The 18,498-nt window shown below is 46.4% G+C and overlaps 1 protein-coding gene across 1 annotated transcript; it reads left to right on the top strand.

Moving 5' to 3' along the window:
* Positions 1–5,037: 5,037 nt before the first annotated feature.
* LOC310953443 (uncharacterized protein) lies at positions 5,038–17,642 on the top strand (the record flags this gene model as incomplete). The annotated part of the gene is made up of 11 exons (XM_083922481.1): positions 5,038–5,346; positions 5,880–6,107; positions 6,187–6,669; positions 6,749–7,328; positions 7,831–8,069; positions 14,291–14,518; positions 14,598–15,129; positions 15,627–15,865; positions 16,917–17,168; positions 17,273–17,342; positions 17,440–17,642. The coding sequence occupies exons 1-11, from the start codon at positions 5,341–5,343 to the stop codon at positions 17,640–17,642; spliced, it is 3,060 nt and encodes a 1,019-aa protein (XP_083778607.1). The 5' UTR covers positions 5,038–5,340.
* Between the last annotated feature and the right edge of the window lie 856 nt (positions 17,643–18,498).

Raw genomic sequence — 18,498 nt, 5'->3', positions numbered from 1 at the left:
GTTGGCCAAGGAAGCTGCTCTTAAGGAAACTGTAGATATCAACATACATTTATCAAAGGCAGAGGGTAAAAGTATAGTTTGGCAGGAAACCATTTTAAAATGGCAGCAGCTCTGGGAGCAAGAACACAAAGGCAGGCACCTGTTCTCATTATCTAGTAGGGTAACTGACTCAGTTAACATCTGCAAAAGAGGGGGGGTTAAGACGTAAGGAACAGGTTACTATTTCTAGATTGAGAATTGGGCACACATATCTGAACAGCACCTTGTTTATTTTAGGGAAACACCAGAGTGGCTTGTGTTCCTGTCTGGAACCTGAGACAGTACAACATGTTTTGATGTCTTGCAGAAAACATGATCGCCAGAGACAAGACCTTCTTAGAGAATTGCAAGAAATTGGATTAAAAGAAGTATCTCTTAAAAGTATTTTGGAAGTGGGATCAAGCAGGAAGGGAAAAAGCAGTTTTTTCAGATTCTTAAAAGACACTGGGCTGTATAGTAGAATATAGAGCACTAAGGTACTAGTCCCATAGGTGGCAGCAATGCAACTTTTGGTTGCCGGCTGCCGTAAAACCACAAAGAAGAAGAAGAAGACGTATAACAACAACAACACGCTTCACTCGTAGGTTGCTAACCGTGGCTAACATGCTTCAGCTCTCCCGGTGCATGAGATGTCCGTGGTTTGGAAGTATTTCCAAGTGTCATCTACTAACAGTGAATGTGCGCTTTGCAATGACTGCAAGGCGTTAGTTATGAGAGGAGGAAACAAGGCGTCTTCCTTTAAAACATCACATTTGATCACTCACCTCAAGAAGAATCATGCGGAGTTAAACGCTACATCTGTGCAGCACAGTGATGGAAAGAAGCAACAGCCGACACCGAGAAACAAACTTTTTCTATCGTTCAGGATGCCGGATTCACCAAACGTGTGGAGTTCCTCGAGCCCCGTTATGTCTGTTTAACGCCCAGTCACAAGTATTTCTCAGACCAGTGCTTGTACCCGAACTGTACAGCGTTGTTTACCGTCACGTCGAGAAGCTAATTTCTGGTGCTGTATCCGTTAGATCCAATGCAGGTTAGCATGTTGAGCTTAACTGATAATTTATTGATTGTATTATTTGCCAAGTTCCGGCTCAGTCGTTACTCAGTCTGGGAAAAGAGAACTATGTTTGTTTACTACTCTGGACTGAAGCTATGCATCTTCCTTGTGTTGATAATGTCTGTAGTGTTGTTTGAGGCAAAATATTCTCTCTAAAAACACAAACAAATAAATGAATGGCACTTTTTTCAATAACTTATTTTGTACAGACTGTGTTTACATTTGAAAAGCCGTGTTGCATTTATGTATGCATCCAGTAGGGCATCACATAAAATTAGGCATAATGTGTTAATTCCATAATAGGTGATATGTGATGAATTTTGGTGTAAAAAGGCTGCATATATCGGTATCGGGTGATATCGGTATCGGAAATTAAGGGTTGGACAATATCGGATATCGGCAGAAAAGCCAATATCGAGCATCCCTAATTATTTGTTGTTTTCAACGTGTTAAATTCATGGAATTAGACGTATTTTTTCCGGAATATTAATTTAATTTCTCTGCCTTAGAAACAAAAGAAGAAAAAGTGCCCCGTATGCGGCCACCGGTATGCCAGCCTCTCCCGGCACATCCGTGACCAACACGGGGTCCAGGACTCTGAACAGCGCCGGCTAATAATCAGCCAGAGGACACTGCGATACGGAGGGAAGCTCCGTTGTCCCATCGAGGGGTGCTAGGGCCGGAAAGCATATGTCCGGCTGGATAAGCACCTCATCGCTACCCATGGCCATAGACCGGTATGATACAAATCGGTGCAAAACATAACCTGTGTTCTTTCTTCCATTTTCATTCAATAATATAATGCTCAACCCACAGGGGAAGCGCTTGTCGGGGCTATTGGCGAAGGCCAAACGTCGGGCTATAAATGATAACCTCAGTGAGAAGGCGGACCCGCCGACAGCGCCGCCGGCGGCCGCGACTTCCATTTTTTCGACCATCAGCTACTTAAATCACCTGAGGACAAAATTGAAGCCCTCGAGCCAGAAACATGTCCTCATTGACATAAAAGCGTTTCTGAGGTTTATCATGGCCTCCTCCATACTTAAGGTTTGCGTAACTGGCAAAATCCTCGGCTCGATTCTAGAGAGGTTGCGGGGGTGGAAAAAGGGGTTGGGTGCGCAGGTTGTAGTCCAAAGGTTGGAATACAAACGTAGAAAATCAGGTGCGTTCCAATGCAGGTTTCAAAGGTTGATACTCTGATAATTCTGTTGTCACTGTGTCATTTATGTGGTGTTTTTTTCCCCTAAAGATTCTCTGGTGACACATGGCCAAATCCTGGCATACCTCAGGGCGGCCAGGAAGAGAATCCCGAAGGCCTTCACCGCCTTGGAGGGGAACTATAACAGCTCCGCCAAGCTGGGCGTAGTGGTAGGGATGATGGTCGGCATGATGACGGTGTCGACGGGCTGCCGGAAGGGCGTGTTCCTTTCAATGACGGAAGAGGAGGTCCGGCAGGCCCGGCTGTACGGGAAGACGTACACAATCAGGGTGAGTTTGTTTAGTTATTGATGATGACAGTTTGGTGAAGTAGAATACCTGGAATCCATAGTCCCTTTTCCGGAACTTGAACTTACCCACTGTTCACTCACAATCTTTGTCCTCAGTCAGGCGACTGTTCTCGGCATGTGGTTCTGGTAAGTATCGCATGGGGGTCTAATTCCTAGAATGTAACTTTGCATGGAGGTCAAACTCCTGGAATGAGACTTTGCCCCCGGTTCTCATCGAAACTTTCCCACAGGTCATGCACCTATCACCTATACTGGTGAGCCTTTCAATGTGTAATGACAGCTCTGTAGCCAATGCACATTCTTGTTTTCCAGCCCTAACCCAAATTCATTTCTTCTAAAATAATCATAAAGAGGAGAGCCAGGCAATGCGGGAGGAGGAGAAGGAGGAGAGCCAGGCTCCGGCAGAGGCGATAGAGGTAGAGCCAGAGCCAGAGCAACAACCTGGGCGTGCCAAAATTTCGACGCTCACTGATTCGGACTTGGACTCGGACTCGGACTCCTAAACCTCGTCGGCGTCTTTGGGAACATCGTCGTCGTCGTCCAAATCCAATGACGAATAATATTTGAATAATATGTGAATAGTGTGTAATAATAGTGTGTAATAATGATTGTCTAATAAGTCTTGTTGAAAATTATTTGTATTTAATCTAAGTTCTGTAATTAAGCAAATAAAAGACTGTTTAAACAATAATGTTTCATTCATTACCATGGAGTTCGACTTCCAGGTGTTATACTTTACCCCCGGTTCTCATTGAAACCTTACCCCCAGTGTAGCGCCGGTTCCCGGGCATGTGTCTGAGGTGTGTACCCCATGGAGGTCCACTTCCAGGAGTTATACTTCACCCCCGGTTCTCATCTCATCCTTCCCCCCAGTGAAGCACCTGTTCCCGGGCATGTGTCTGAGGTATGTACCCTATGGAGGTCCACTTCCAGGAGTTATACTTTACCCCCGGTTCTCATTGAAACTTTCACCCAAGTCAAGCACCTGTCCCCGGGCATGTGTCTGAGGTAAGTACCCCATGGAGGTCCACTTCCAGGAATTATACTTTACCCCCGGTTCTCATCTCAACCTTCCCCCGAGTCAAGCACCTGTCCCCGGGCATGTGTCTGAGGTAAGTACCCCATGGAGGTCCACTTCCAGGAATTATACTTTACCCCCGGTTCTCATCTCGACCTTCCCCCGAGTCAAGCACCTGTCCGCGGGCACATGTCCGAGGTATGTACCGAGGTCCACTTCCAGGAGTGTACACACACACACACACACACACACAAGAATAAATGAAGCGACAGCGTTGCTGAACCACAGGTACGCCCAGGCAGCGACGGGCAGCACCGAAGACACCCAGCCAGCCCAACAGTCAAAGCCAAACAGAGCAGACGGGGGCCGAGACGGCCGAGGCGGCAATGGGGGCTCAAGCACAGCAGCAAAAGGTGGTACAGCAAGCAATCGATCTGCAGCAATAAGCGGTGTCTAAACGCCAAGGAGGTTCGGCGAGACACGTTAACTCCAGCAAGGCAAAGCAGCTCCAGCGAGGCAAGCAGCTCCAGCCAGGCACACAGCTCAAACCAGGCAAAGCAGCAGTGGTTTAGTGGTCAGATTAGCCGGCGCTAAGCCGCTACATAGACATCTTTAGCCGGTCAGGCAGTCGCGGCCAACGCAGCGCGGGGAGAGTTCGGCGCTACACGAAAACAACCAGCAGCGAGCAGCGTACGGAGCAGTACGAAGCGGTGAGCAGCATGCAGCCAGCAGCAACACCCAAGCTAGCCTCTACTAACAGAGGGGCGGAAGTGACGGACACCAGGAAATGACGTGGCCTGGCCCCAGGCAAGCAAGAGGAAGACAGGTACTCTCCACCCCCCTTTTATGCGGCCTTTACCCACCGCAATTGGCTGGGGCCGCCTCCTGCGTGATGTCACAGGCCAAATGACTGCGTCCTGCTACACTTGCTGATGCATAATTAATGAGAGGGAGTGGCCTCTTTTTTTTTTTTTTACTACAAGGGTATAAGAGGGTTGGGTTATCGCAAAATCTGTATGTCACAATCTAGCGACGATGAAGGTGAGACACAACACTCTTTCTTTCAGGTACAATTTTAATTCCTGGAATCGGACGTATTTTTTCCGGAACGTAGGAATACTTTTTAATGACATGAATTATTTGTTGTTTTCAACGTGTTAAATTCATGGAATTAGACGTATTTTTTCCGGAACGTAGGAATACTTTTTAATGGTTTGAATTATTTGTAGGGATATGATATTGAGTTAAAAATGTAATATCGGGAATTATCGGTATCAGGTTTTTACATCCGATGTTAGTTCTGTAGGCTTCAGCATTTCCGAGTGTACCTGAATGCAACACGGGCCGTTTACAGGCGCGTGCTTGATGACGTATAACACAACAACACGCTTCACTTGTAGGTTGCTAACCGTGGCTAACAAGCTTCAGCTCTCCCGGTGCATGAGATGTCCGTGGTCCAAGAAGAATCATGCGGAGTTAAACGCTACATCTGTGCAGCAAAGTGATGAAAAGAAGCAACAGCCGACACTGAGAAACAGACTTTTGCTATCGTTCAGGATGCCGGATTCACCAAACGTGTGGAGTTTCTCGAGCCCCGTTATGTCTGTATAACGCCCAGTCACAAGTATTTCTCAGACCAGTGCTTGTACCCGAACTGTACAGCATTGTTTACAGTCACGTCGAGAAGCTAATTTCTGGTGCTGTATCCGTTAGATCCAATGCAGGTTAGCATGTTGAGCTTAACTGCTAATTTATTGATTGTATTATTTGCCAAGTTCCGGCTCAGTCGTTACTCAGTCTGGGAAAAGAGAACTATGTTTGTTTACTACTCTGGACTGAAGCTATGCATCTTCCTTGTGTTGATAATGTCTGTAGTGTGTTTGAGGCTAAATATTCTCTCTAAAAACACAAACAATTAAATGAATGGCACTTTTTTCAATAACTTATTTTGTACAGACTGTGTTTACTTTTGAAAAGCCGTGTTGCATTTATGTATGCATCCAGTGGGGCATCACAATAAAATTAGGCATAATGTGTTAATTCCATAAAAGGTGATATGTGATGAATTTTGGTGTAAAAAGGCTGCATATATCGGTATCAGGTGATATCGGTATCGGAAATTAAGGGTTGGACAATATCGGATATCGGCAGAAAAGCCAATATCGAGCATCCCTAATTATTTGTTGTTTTCAACGTGTTAAATTCATGGAATTAGACGTATTTTTTCCGGAATATTAATTTAATTTCTCTGCCTTAGAAACAAAAGAAGAAAAAGTGCCCCGTATGCGGCAACCGGTATGCCAGCCTCTCCCGGCACATCCGTGACCAACACGGGGTCCAGGACTCTGAACAGCGCCGGCTAATAATCAGCCAGAGGACACTGCGATACGGAGGGAAGCTCCGTTGTCCCATCGAGGGGTGCCAGGGCCGGAAAGCATATGTCCGGCTGGATAAGCACCTCATCGCTACCCATGGCCATAGACCGGTACGATACAAATCGGTGCAAAACATAACCTGTGTTCTTTCTTCCATTTTCATTCAATAATATAATGCTCAACCCACAGGGGAAGTGCTTGTCGGGGCTATTGGCGAAGGCCAAACGTCGGGCTATAAATGATAACCTCAGTGAGAAGGCGGACCCGCCGACAGCGCCGCCGGCGGCCGCGCCGACACCACCCCCGGCGGCCCCGGCGACACCGCCGGTGGCGGCTCCACCAACGCACACCCCGGCGTCTCCATCGGCGGAGGAAATGGTAATACGCCTGGAGAGGGCAAAGATGGTCATGGGGTTGCTTGTGGGGGAGATGGACATAGTGCAGGGTATGGTCAAAAACCTGCCCCGTCTCCCTCCTCCAGGAGCGCCTGCACCTCCTTCTCCCTCTCCAGTGTCTACTAGTACTCATCCCGCCGGTCCAGCACCTCCTCCTCCGCCTCCTTCTCCTGAGAGCCCAGAGTCTCCTCCGCCTTGTCCCATCGAGGGGTGCCAGGGCCGGAAAGCATATGTCCGGCTGGATAAGCACCTCATCGCTACCCATGGCCATAGACCGGTACGATACAAATCGGTGCAAAACATAACCTGTGTTCTTTCTTCCATTTTCATTCAATAATATAATGCTCAACCCACAGGGGAAGTGCTTGTCGGGGCTATTGGCGAAGGCCAAACGTCGGGCTATAAATGATAACCTCAGTGAGAAGGCGGCCGCGCCGACACCACCCCCGGTGGTCCCGGCGACACCGCCGGTGGCGGCTCCACCGACACCGCCGGTGGCGGCTCCACCGACACCGCCGGTGGCGGCTCCGCCGACGCACACCCCGGCGTCAACATCGGCGGAGGAAATCGTAATACGCCTGGAGAGGGCAAAGATGGTCATGGGGTTGCTTGTGGGGGAGATGGACATAGTGCAGGGTATGGTCAAAAACCTGCCCCGTCTCCCTCCTCCAGGAGCGCCTGCACCTCCTTCTCCCTCTCCAGTGTCTACTAGTACTCATCCCGCCGGTCCAGCACCTCCTCCTCCGCCTCCTTCTCCTGAGAGCCCAGAGTCTCCTCCGCCTTCTGCTCCTGAGAGCCCAGGGTTTCCTCCCCCACCTCCTGCCACCAGTCCAGAGGATTCTCCTACCCGCAGAGTCTCATCCCCACCCGCAGCAGCATCCACTCCCCTACCTGGTTCCTCCTCCTCCAAGTCCGGCAGCCTCAGCCCCAACCTGGGTGAGTTGAATTCCTGGAATCAGATGATGTTTGTCCGTAATATGAAATTGTCCAATTCCTAGACAAATGCATACTCTGCCAGGAATATGACGTTGTTTTTCCGGAATTTTCTTTTCTTTTCTTTTCCAAATCCAAGTGATGGAATTCATTTCCATATTTGCGGAGCTCATGACTTCCGTTTTTTCGACCATCAGCTACTTAAATCACCTGAGGACAAAATTGAAGCCCTCGAGCCAGAAACATGTCCTCATTGACATAAAAGCGTTTCTGAGGTTTATCATGGCCTCCTCCATAATTAAGGTTTGCGTAACTGGCAAAATCCTCGGCTCGATTCTAGAGAGGTTGCGGGGGTGGAAAAAGGGGTTGGGTGCGCAGGTTGTAGTCCAAAGGTTGGAATACAAACGTAGAAAATCAGGTGCGTTCCAATGCAGGTTTCAAAGGTTGATACTCTGATAATTCTGTTGTCACTGTGTCATTTATGTGGTGTTTTTTTCCCCTAAAGATTCTCTGGTGACACATGGCCAAATCCTGGCATACCTCAGGGCGGCCAGGAAGAGAATCCCAAAGGCCTTCACCGCCTTGGAGGGGAACTATAACAGCTCCGCCAAGCTGGGCGCAGTGGTAGGGATGATGGTCGGCATGATGACGGTGTCGACGGGCTGCCGGAAGGGCTTGTTCCTTTCAATGACGGAAGAGGAGGTCCGGCAGGCTCGGCTGTACGGGAAGACGTACACAATCAGGGTGAGTTTGTTTAGTTATTGATGATGACAGTTTGGTGAAGTAGAATACCTGGAATCCATAGTCCCTTTTCCGGAACTTGAACTTACCCACTGTTCACTCACAATCTTTGTCCTCAGTCAGGCGACTGTTCTCGGCATGTGGTTCTGGTAAGTATCGCATGGGGGTCTAATTCCTAGAATTTAACTTTGCATGGAGGTCAAACTCCTGGAATGAGACTTTGCCCCCGGTTCTCATCGAAACTTTCCCACAGGTCATGCACCTATCACCTATACTGGTGAGCCTTTCAATGTGTAATGACAGCTCTGTAGCCAATGCACATTCTTGTTTTCCAGCCCTACCCCAAATTCATTTCTTCTAAAATAATCATAAAGAGGAGAGCCAGGCAATGCGGGAGGAGGAGAAGGAGGAGAGCCAGGCTCCGGCAGAGGCGATAGAGGTAGAGCCAGAGCCAGAGCAACAACCTGGGCGTTCCAAAAATTCGACGCTCACTGATTCGGACTCGGACTTGGACTCGGACTCGGACTCCTAAACCTCGTCGGCGTCTTTGGGAACATCGTCGTCGTCGTCCAAATCCAATGACGAATAATATTTGAATAATATGTGAATAGTGTGTAATAATAGTGTGTAATAATGATTGTCTAATAAGTCTTGTTGAAAAATATTTGTATTTAATCTAAGTTCTGTAATTAAGCAAATAAAAGACTGTTTAAACAATAATGTTTCAATTAAATTCAATTCAATTTTATTTATAGTGTCAAATCATAACAAAAGTTATCTCAGGACACTTTACAGAGTAGGTAAAGACCACACTCAATGACTTATTTATGATTTAAATAGACCCAACAATTCCTCTGTAGAGTACGGTGGCAACGAAAACCTTCCCTATTACAGGCAGGAACGTCAGACAGACCCAGCTCTGTGGAGGACGGACATCTGTCTGCACCGGTTGGGGAGGAAGAAAAGGAGAGAGAAAGAGAGAAAAGACACACAGATGGACAGGGAGAGACAGACAGACACACTTCCAGAGATGCAAGCAAAGCCTAACAGTAACTATAATATTTAAAGTAATGTGAATATAACGTATATGTTAAGGCAGTTAATACAACAGAATAGTAGAAACAAGCACAGCTAAGGTGACAGAACATGAAAATGATAATAATTATGGTGGCAAACATGATCAATGATGAGTAGTGGCAATAGCAGCTACGATACAGCTACACATTTTATAGTTTATTAAACTAGTGATAGTATATATGAGTAACAGTGACAATAGCAGCAGGAAGCGTCATGTAGGACCACGGCAGCAAGCACCACCACGATCAGCAGAGACCTGCGAGACGACAAAGCACAAACAGCTCCGGGGAAGAAGCTGAATTAGTAACATGCATTGATGGGACATGAATGATTCAGACGGAGAGGACAGAAGCTCAGAGTATCAGGAAAAGTATTATACCCCGGCAGACTAGGCCTATAGCAGCATAATTAAGCAGAATAAAGTCTCATCGTAAGCCCTAGCTGTAAGCTTTATCAAAAAGGAAAGTTTTAAGTTTACTTTTAAATAAGGGGACAGTGTCTTCCTCCCGAATAACATTTGGGAGTTTGTTCCACAGGAGAGGAGCTTGGTAGCTGAAGGCTCTGCCTCCCATTCTACTTTTGGAGACTCTAGGAACGACAAGTAGCCCTGCATTCTCAGAGCGCAGAGATCTAGTTGGGTGATACGGTACTATGAGCTCTTTAAGATACGACGGAGCCTGACCAATAAGAGCTTTATAGGTAAGGAGAAGGATTTTAAATTCTATTCTAGATTTTACAGGTAGCCAGTGCAGAGAAGCTAATACAGGAGAAATATGTTCTCTTTGATTTGTTTTAGTTAGTACACGAGCTTCAGCATTTTGGACCAACTGGAGACTCTTAACAGACTTATTGGAGCAGCCTGATAATAAGGAGTTGCAGTAGTCCAGCCTAGAAGTAACAAATGCATGAACAAGTTTCTCTGCATCTTTCTGAGACACAATGTTCCTAATTTTCACAATATTACGCAGGTGAAAATATGCAGTCCTTGTTGTTAGTTTTATGTGAGAATCGAAGGACATATCCTGATCAAAAATAACACCCAGATTCCTTACTGTGGTGCTGGAGGACAACACAACATCATCCAGAGTAACAATGTCTTTAGCTATTGAATTTCGGAGGCCTTTGGGGCCAAGTACAATAATTTCAGTTTTGTCTGAGTTTAACATCAGGAAATTGCAGGTCATCCAGCTTTTTATTTCCTTAATGCACATTTGAAGTTTATCTAACTGATGGGTTTCTTCTGGTTTGATCGACAAATATAATTGTGTATCATCAGCATAACAATGAAAATTTATGGAGTGCTTCCTTATAATATTTCCTAAGGGAAGCATATATAAGGTGAAAAGAATCGGTCCAAGGACAGAACCCTGTGGGACTCCGTGACTAACTTTAGTGTGCATGGAGGATTTGTCATTAACATGTACAAACTGAGATCTATCTGATAAATATGACTTAAACCAGCTCAGTGCGGTTCCTTTAATGCCGATCAGATGCTCTAGTCTGTGTAGCAGGATGTGATGGTCAATAGTGTCGAAGGCAGCACTAAGATCTAGTAAGACAAGTACAGAGACAAGTCCTTTGTCTGAAGCTATTAGAAGGTCGTTAGTAATTTTCACCAGTGCTGTCTCAGTGCTATGATTTGCTCTAAATCCTGACTGGAAATCCTCAAATGACTCATTATTATGTAAAAAGTCACACAACTGATTGGCAACTAATTTCTCGAGGATCTAAGAGAGAAAAGGAAGGTTAGATATAGGTCTATAGTTGGCTAGTACCTCAGGATCAAGACTGGGCTTTTTAAGAAGAGGTTTAATTACAGCTACTTTAAAAGACATTGGTACATAACCTGCTGATAAAGACATGTTAATCTTATCTAATACAGGAGTGTCAACTAAAGGTAACACTTCTTTGAGTAACCTAGTTGGAATAGAGTCTAGAAGACAAGTAGAAGGTTTTGATGCTGAAATAGTAGAGGTTAATTTGTTAAGGTCGACTGTAGAAAAGCAGTCCAAGAATATATCAGGTCGTACAGTTTGTAAGGTTCCTGGGTTTGATGAAAAAATAGTGCCAAGCGAGTTGATTTTGTCTCGAATAGTTATAATTTTGTCATTAAAGAAGGTCATGAAGTCGTTACTACTGAGGGTTATAGGAATACATGGCTCAATAGAGCTGTGGCTCTCTGTCAGCCTGGCTACAGTGCTGAAAAGAAATCTAGGATTGTTCTTATTCTCCTCTATTAAAGATGAGTAATATGCTGCTCTGGCATTACGGAGGTCCTTCCTATAGGTTTTAAGACTTTCTTGCCAAACTAAGTGAGATTCCTCCAGTTTAGTGGAGCGCCATTTACTTTCCAACTTTCGCGATATTTGTTTTAATTCACGGGTTTGTGAGTTATACCACGGAGCTAACTTCCTCTGTTTCATTATCTTCTTTTTTAAAGGAGCAACAGAGTCAAGTGTTGTTCTTAGAGAGCCTGCAACACTTTCAACAAGGTGATCAATTTCAGAGAAACTAACGTTAGTGCAGGAATCTTGAATATTAGGATAAGGCATTAAAGTAAATGCAGATGGAATCGCTTCCTTAAATTTAGTTATAGCACTATCAGATAAACATCTGGTGTAGACACTTTTACCCAGTGGTGAGTAGTCCTGTAATATGAATTCAAAAGTTATTAAATAATGGTCTGATAAAATAGGATTCTGTGGAAAGACTATTAAGTCATCAATTTCCACACCATAAACCAAAACAAGGTCGAGGGTGTGATTAAAACAGTGAGTAGGTTTATGTACACTCTGACTAAAACCAATCGAATCTAATAGAGAGATAAACGCGATACTGAGACTATTATTATCGCTGTCCACGTGAATATTAAAATCACCTACAATTATTACTTTGTCGGATTTAAGGACTAAATTTGACAGAAACTCTGAGAATTCGGACAGAAATTCAGAGTACGGACCAGGAGCACGGTACACTATAACAAATATAATTGGCTGCACAGTTTTCCAGGTTGAATGTGAAAGACTAAGAACAAGACTTTCAAATGAATTATAATTTAGTTTAGGTTTAGGGTTTATTAATAGGCCTGAATTATAAATAGCTGCAACGCCTCCTCCTCGACCACTGCCTCGAGAAATATGAGTATTAATATGACTGGGAGGAGTGGATTCATTTAGGCTAACATATTCTTCGGGACGCAGCCAGGTTTCGGTCAGACAGAGTAAATCAATATGGTTGTCTGATATCAGATCGTTTACTAATACAGCTTTAGATGAGAGAGATCTAATGTTTAAAAGTCCACATTTTATTTTCTGATATTGTTGCATTGTCGCAGATTTTGCGTTGATTTGTATCAAGTTTTTCTTTATAGCTCCTCTTCTGTTCATTTTTGATCTGTTTAATTTAAATGATCGTGGGGCAGACAGTGTTTGTATACTAAACTGAGCTGGAAAATGCTTCACAGGGAGCGCAGAGAGGTGTGTAAGACTGCCACTCTGCTTCCTGGGCACCTGCGATAAGGGCAGCGCAGAGAGGTGTATTAAACTGCGACTCTGCTTCCTGATCCCAACACTGGGTTGTCATGGTTTTAGACCGCTAACAACTGCGTCCAGGTTCTTAGATATGAGAGCAGCACCCTCCAAAGTAGGATGAATACCATCTCTCCTAATAAGACCAGGTTTTCCCCAGAAAGACTGCCAATTATCTACGAAGCCCACATTATTTACCGGGCACCATCCAGACAGCCAGCGACGGAATGATGACATGCGGCTATACATGTCATCGCAAGTCAAGTTGGGCAGGGGACCAGAGAAAATTACGGAGTCCGACATAGTTTTTGCATAAGCACACACCGACTCCACATTAATTTTAGTGACCTCCGATTGACGTAATCGGGTGTCATTACCGCCGACGTGAATAACAATCCTACCATATTTACGTTTATCCCTAGCCAGAAGTTTCAAATAGGATTCAATGTCGCCCGCTCTGGCCCCTGGGATGCATTTTACTATTGTCCCTGGTGTCACTAAGTTCACGTTTCTCAAAATGGAGCTGCCAATAACCAGTGTTGTTTTCTCAGCAGGCGTGTCACTGAGTGGAGAAAACTTGTTTGAAACGTGAACGGGCGGATGGTTAACCATGGGCTTCGATTTAGAACTATGCTTTCCTCTCACAGTCACCCAGGAGGACCCTGGCTGCTCAGGGATTGCCGGGGGAGGGCAAGCAGGAGCTAACGCTACACTATGTGGCTTCGCACCGGCTAAAGTTGTAGGTGGCTGGCTAGCTACTGTAGCGTAAGACTGAGCTTCCATGGTGCAGAGCCGTGCCTCTAACTCACTGAGCCTCGCCTCCAGCACTACAAATACACTACACCTATTACACTTACCATTATCACTAAAGGAGGCAGAGGAGTAGCTAAACATACGACACTCCGAGCAAGAGAGAGCAGGAGAGAGAGCGGGGGAAGCCATCACCAGCCGTGAAGCTAACTGCTAAGCTAAAGTGGCTAACAGCGTGTAACGATTAATTAGCCAGAAAGCGGCTGAAAGAAGGAGAGCTGTGAGTGCTTGTGTAGAACTAGTGGATGTTTAAATGTTAAGCGGTAGTTAGCCGCTGTGGTGAATATTATAGCAAAAACAGTTGAATTTAGCGAGAGCAGCTGACAGTGAAACAACAACGAGTGACCAACACACAAGCACCGGAAATAACGTAATACGTCACCGTAACACGTCAGCACGTACCAGAGCAGGAGGCGGGATCCAAGAGATGCAGCAGTTCGGTAGTTTCATTCATTATCATGGAGTTCGACTTCGGGTTTAATTCCCTGGAATCATAGGTCATTTTTCCGGAATATGACCTTGCTAATGCATAATTAATGAGAGGGAGTGGCCTCTTTTTTTTTTTTTTACTACAAGGGTATAAGAGGGTTGGGTTATCGCCAAATCTGTATGTCACTATCTAGCGACGATGAAGGTGAGACACAACACTCTTTCTTTCAGGTACAATTTTAATTCCTGGAATCGGACGTATTTTTTCCGGAACGTAGGAATACTTTTTAATGATATCAATTATTTGTTGTTTTCAACGTGTTAAATTCATGGAATTAGACGTATTTTTTCCGGAATATTGATTTTATTTCTCTGCCTTAGAAACAAAAGAAGAAAAAGTGCCCCGTATGCGGCAACCGGTATGCCAGCCTCTCCCGGCACATCCGTGACCAACACGGGGTCCAGGACTCTGAACAGCGCCGGCTAATAATCAGCCAGAGGACACTGCGATACGGAGGGAAGCTCCGTTGTCCCATCGAGGGGTGCCAGGGCCGGAAAGCATATGTCCGGCTGGATAAGCACCTCATCGCTACCCATGGCCATAGACCGGTATGATACAAATCGGTGCAAAACATAACCTGTGTTCTTTCTTCCATTTTCATTCAATAATATAATGCTCAACCCACAGGGGAAGCGCTTGTCGGGGCTATTGGCGAAGGCCAAACGTCGGGCTATAAATGATAACCTCAGTGAGAAGGCGGCCGCGCCGACACCACCCCCGGCGGTCCCGGCGACACCGCCGGTGGCGGCTCCACCAACGCACACCCCGGCGTCTCCATCGGCGGAGGAAATCGTAATACGCCTGGAGAGGGCAAAGATGGTCATGGGGTTGCTTGTGGGGGAGATGGACATAGTGCAGGGTATGGTCAAAAACCTGCCCCGTCTCCCTCCTCCAGGAGCGCCTGCACCTCCTTCTCCCTCTCCAGTGTCTACTAGTACTCATCCCGCCGGTCCAGCACCTCCTCCTCCGCCCCCTTCTCCTGAGAGCCCAGAGTCTCCTCCGCCTTCTGCTCCTGAGAGCCCAGGGTTTCCTCCCCCACCTCCTGTTGCCAGTCCAGAGGATTCTCCTACCCGCAGAGTCTCATCCCCACCCGCAGCAGCATCAACTCCCCTACCTGGTTCCTCCTCCTCCAAGTCCGGCAGCCTCAGCCCCAACCTGGGTGAGTTGAATTCCTGGAATCAGATGATGTTTGTCCGTAATATGAAATTGTTCAATTCCTGGACAAATGCATACTCTGCCAGGAATATGACGTTGTTTTTCCGGAATTTTCTTTTCTTTTCTTTTCCAAATCCAAGTGATGGAATTCATTTCCATATTTGCTCATGACTTCCATTTTTTCGACCATCAGCTACTTAAATCACCTGAGGACAAAATTGAAGCCCTCGAGCCAGAAACATGTCCTCATTGACATAAAAGCGTTTCTGAGGTTTATCATGGCCTCCTCCATACTTAAGGTTCGCGTAACTGGCAAAATCCTCGGCTCGATTCTAGAGAGGTTGCGGAGGTGGAAAAAGGGGTTGGGTGTGCAGGTTGTAGTCCAAAGGTTGGAATACAAACGTAGAAAATCAGGTGCGTTCCAATGCAGGTTTCAAAGGTTGATACTCTGATAATTCTGTTGTCACTGTGTCATTTATGTGGTGTTTTTTTCCCCTAAAGATTCTCTGGTGACACATGGCCAAATCCTGGCATACCTCAGGGCGGCCAGGAAGAGAATCCCGAAGGCCTTCACCGCCTTGGAGGGGAACTATAACAGCTCCGCCAAGCTGGGCGCAGTGGTAGGGATGATGGTCGGCATGATGACGGTGTCGACGGGCTGCCGGAAGGGCGTGTTCCTTTCAATGACGGAAGAGGAGGTCCGGCAGGCCCGGCTGTACGGGAAGACGTACACAATCAGGGTGAGTTTGTTTAGTTATTGATGATGACAGTTTGGTGAAGTAGAATACCTGGAATCCATAGTCCCTTTTCCGGAACTTGAACTTACCCACTGTTCACTCACAATCTTTGTCCTCAGTCAGGCGACTGTTCTCGGCATGTGGTTCTGGTAAGTATCGCATGGGGGTCTAATTCCTAGAATTTAACTTTGCATGGAGGTCAAACTCTTTCCCCCAGGTCATGCACCTATCCCGGGCATTTATCTTAGATACTTAACGCATAGTGGTATTATTCCTGGAAGGTGATCACATCCACGGTTCACTCTAAAAACATAGCGGGCATAGAAGCACATATTCCAGGCATTTATCTTAGGTCGCGCTCACACTATCCTCCCGGACCGAGACCCGGACTTTAGGGTACTTGTCCCCCCTCCCTCTCCCCCCCGCGCCCCAGCCCCGTTTGTACTCACACTACCAGGGCCTCGGCCAATACTTCTTGCTGTCCATACGCCTTCAAGCCGTAACACGTCACACGCATTGATCGCGTGTGTGTGGCTTTGTTTACAAATCTTTCCATAGACCTCGGAGTTTTTGTGCGTCTTGTCGACTGTTTTTGAATATTTTCATCCGACCAAATCTGCAGTAAACACTCCACCTCCGCATCACACCAACATGAACCTTTCACCGCCATTGTTGTTGTTGTTAAATGTCCGCGCATGGTCCGTCCTTCTATTTACATGTCCGAACAGGCGGACATAACGCTACTGCCGTAGGGCTCGTGCTCGTGCGCGTACACGTGCGCACGCTCGTGCTCGTACATGTGCAAACGGCTCCGCTAAAGCCCACCTATTTCAAGCGGGCCGTGGAGGGCCAGCTGGCCCCAGTTGAGCGCGGAGCGGGTGCGCTCACACTACTTAAAGGTACTAGACTTTAGCTGAAAAACCGGTTTTGGCCGCGGCCAAAAGGATAGTGTGATCACGCTCTTAGATACTTACCGCATGGTGGTACTATTCCTGGAAGTCAATCTACCGTAACTTGCTTTACAGTAAAATTGTTCTGCTTCTTACTTTCCCAGCTCATGGAACACAAGACCGTCGGGGCGTTCCGGCCGGCCGTGGTCGCGATTTCGGAGAAGGAAATGTTGCAGCTCCTCCGGTTCTCAAAACTGAGGAAGTTCCTCCCCGGCTTCTACATGCAGCCAGAAACCTTCTTCTTTAACCGGGACGGGGCAGAGATGCACCAGCTGGGGGAGTACTTCACCCGCAGCTGGACCGACCTTAGGCTGCCAGGAGCCCCCAAGCTGCGGGACATCCGCACGTCCGTGGCCGTATGTCAGTCTTATCAATAGTGTCTATTCCGGAATAACGACGTGAGGCTATAATGTACCGTCATATGCATAAAATGAAAAAATGTTCACCTACTCTCCTACAGGCGGACAGAATGGTCCGACTCTCCATCATGCGTGGCCGCCTGGACTGGACGGATCCTGATGGAAATACTGGTGAGCCTTTCAATGTGTAATGACAGCTCTGTAGCCAATGCACATTCTTGTTTTCCAGCCCTAACCCAAATCCATTTCTTCTAAAATCATAATAAAGAGGAGAGCCAGGCAATGCGGGAGGAGGAGAAGGAGGAGAGCCAGGCTCCGGCAGAGGCGATAGAGGTAGAGCCAGAGCCACAACCTGGGCGTTCCAAAATTTCGACGCTCACTGATTCGGACTTGGACTTGGACTCGGACTCCTCCACCTCGTCGGCATCTTCGGGAACATCGTCGTCGTCGTCCAAATCCAATGACGAATAATATTTGAAAAATATGTGAATAGTGTGTAATAATAGTGTGTAATAATGATTGTCTAATAAGTCTTGTTGAAAATTATTTGTATTTAATCTAAGTTCTGTAATTATGCAAATAAAAGACTGTTTAAACAATAATGTTTCATTCATTATCATGGAGTTCGACTTCCAGGTGTTATACTTTACCCCCGGTTCTCATTGAAACCTTCCCCCCAGTGTAGCGCCTGTTCCCGGGCATGTGTCTGAGGTATGTACCCTATGGAGGTCCACTTCCAGGAGTTATACTTTACCCCCGGTTCTCATTGAAACCTTCCCCCCAGTGTAGCGCCTGTTCCCGGGCATGTGTCTGAGGTATGTACCCTATGGAGGTCCACTTCCAGGAATTATACTTTACCCCCGGTTCTCATCTCAACCTTCCCCTGAGTCAAGCACCTGTCCGCGGGCACATGTCTGAGGTATGTACCGTGTAGTGGTCCACTACCAGGAGTTATACTTTACCCTTGGTGTTCATTGAGACCTTCCCCCGACTCATGCACCTGTCCCCAGGCATGTGTCCTAGATATTTACCGTACGGTGGTCCCCTTCCTAAAATTATACTTAATGTAAAGGAATTGATTTTAACGGGTTTAATTCCTGGAATCATAGGTAATTTTTCCGGAATATGACCTTGCTGATGCATAATTAATGAGAGGGAGTGGCCTCTTTTTTTTTTTTTTTACTACAAGGGTATAAGAGGGTTGGGTTATCGCCAAATCTGTATGTCACAATCTAGCGACGATGAAGGTGAGACACAACACTCTTTCTCTCAGGTACAATTTTAATTCCTGGAATCGGACGTATTTTTTCCGGAACGTAGGAATACT

Source organism: Echiichthys vipera, assembly GCF_963691815.1.
Source record: "Echiichthys vipera genome assembly, chromosome: 11".
Lineage (NCBI taxonomy): Eukaryota > Metazoa > Chordata > Actinopteri > Perciformes > Trachinidae > Echiichthys > Echiichthys vipera.
Note: the sequence above shows the minus strand (reverse complement) of the source record. Positions and strands in the feature narration are given on the sequence as shown.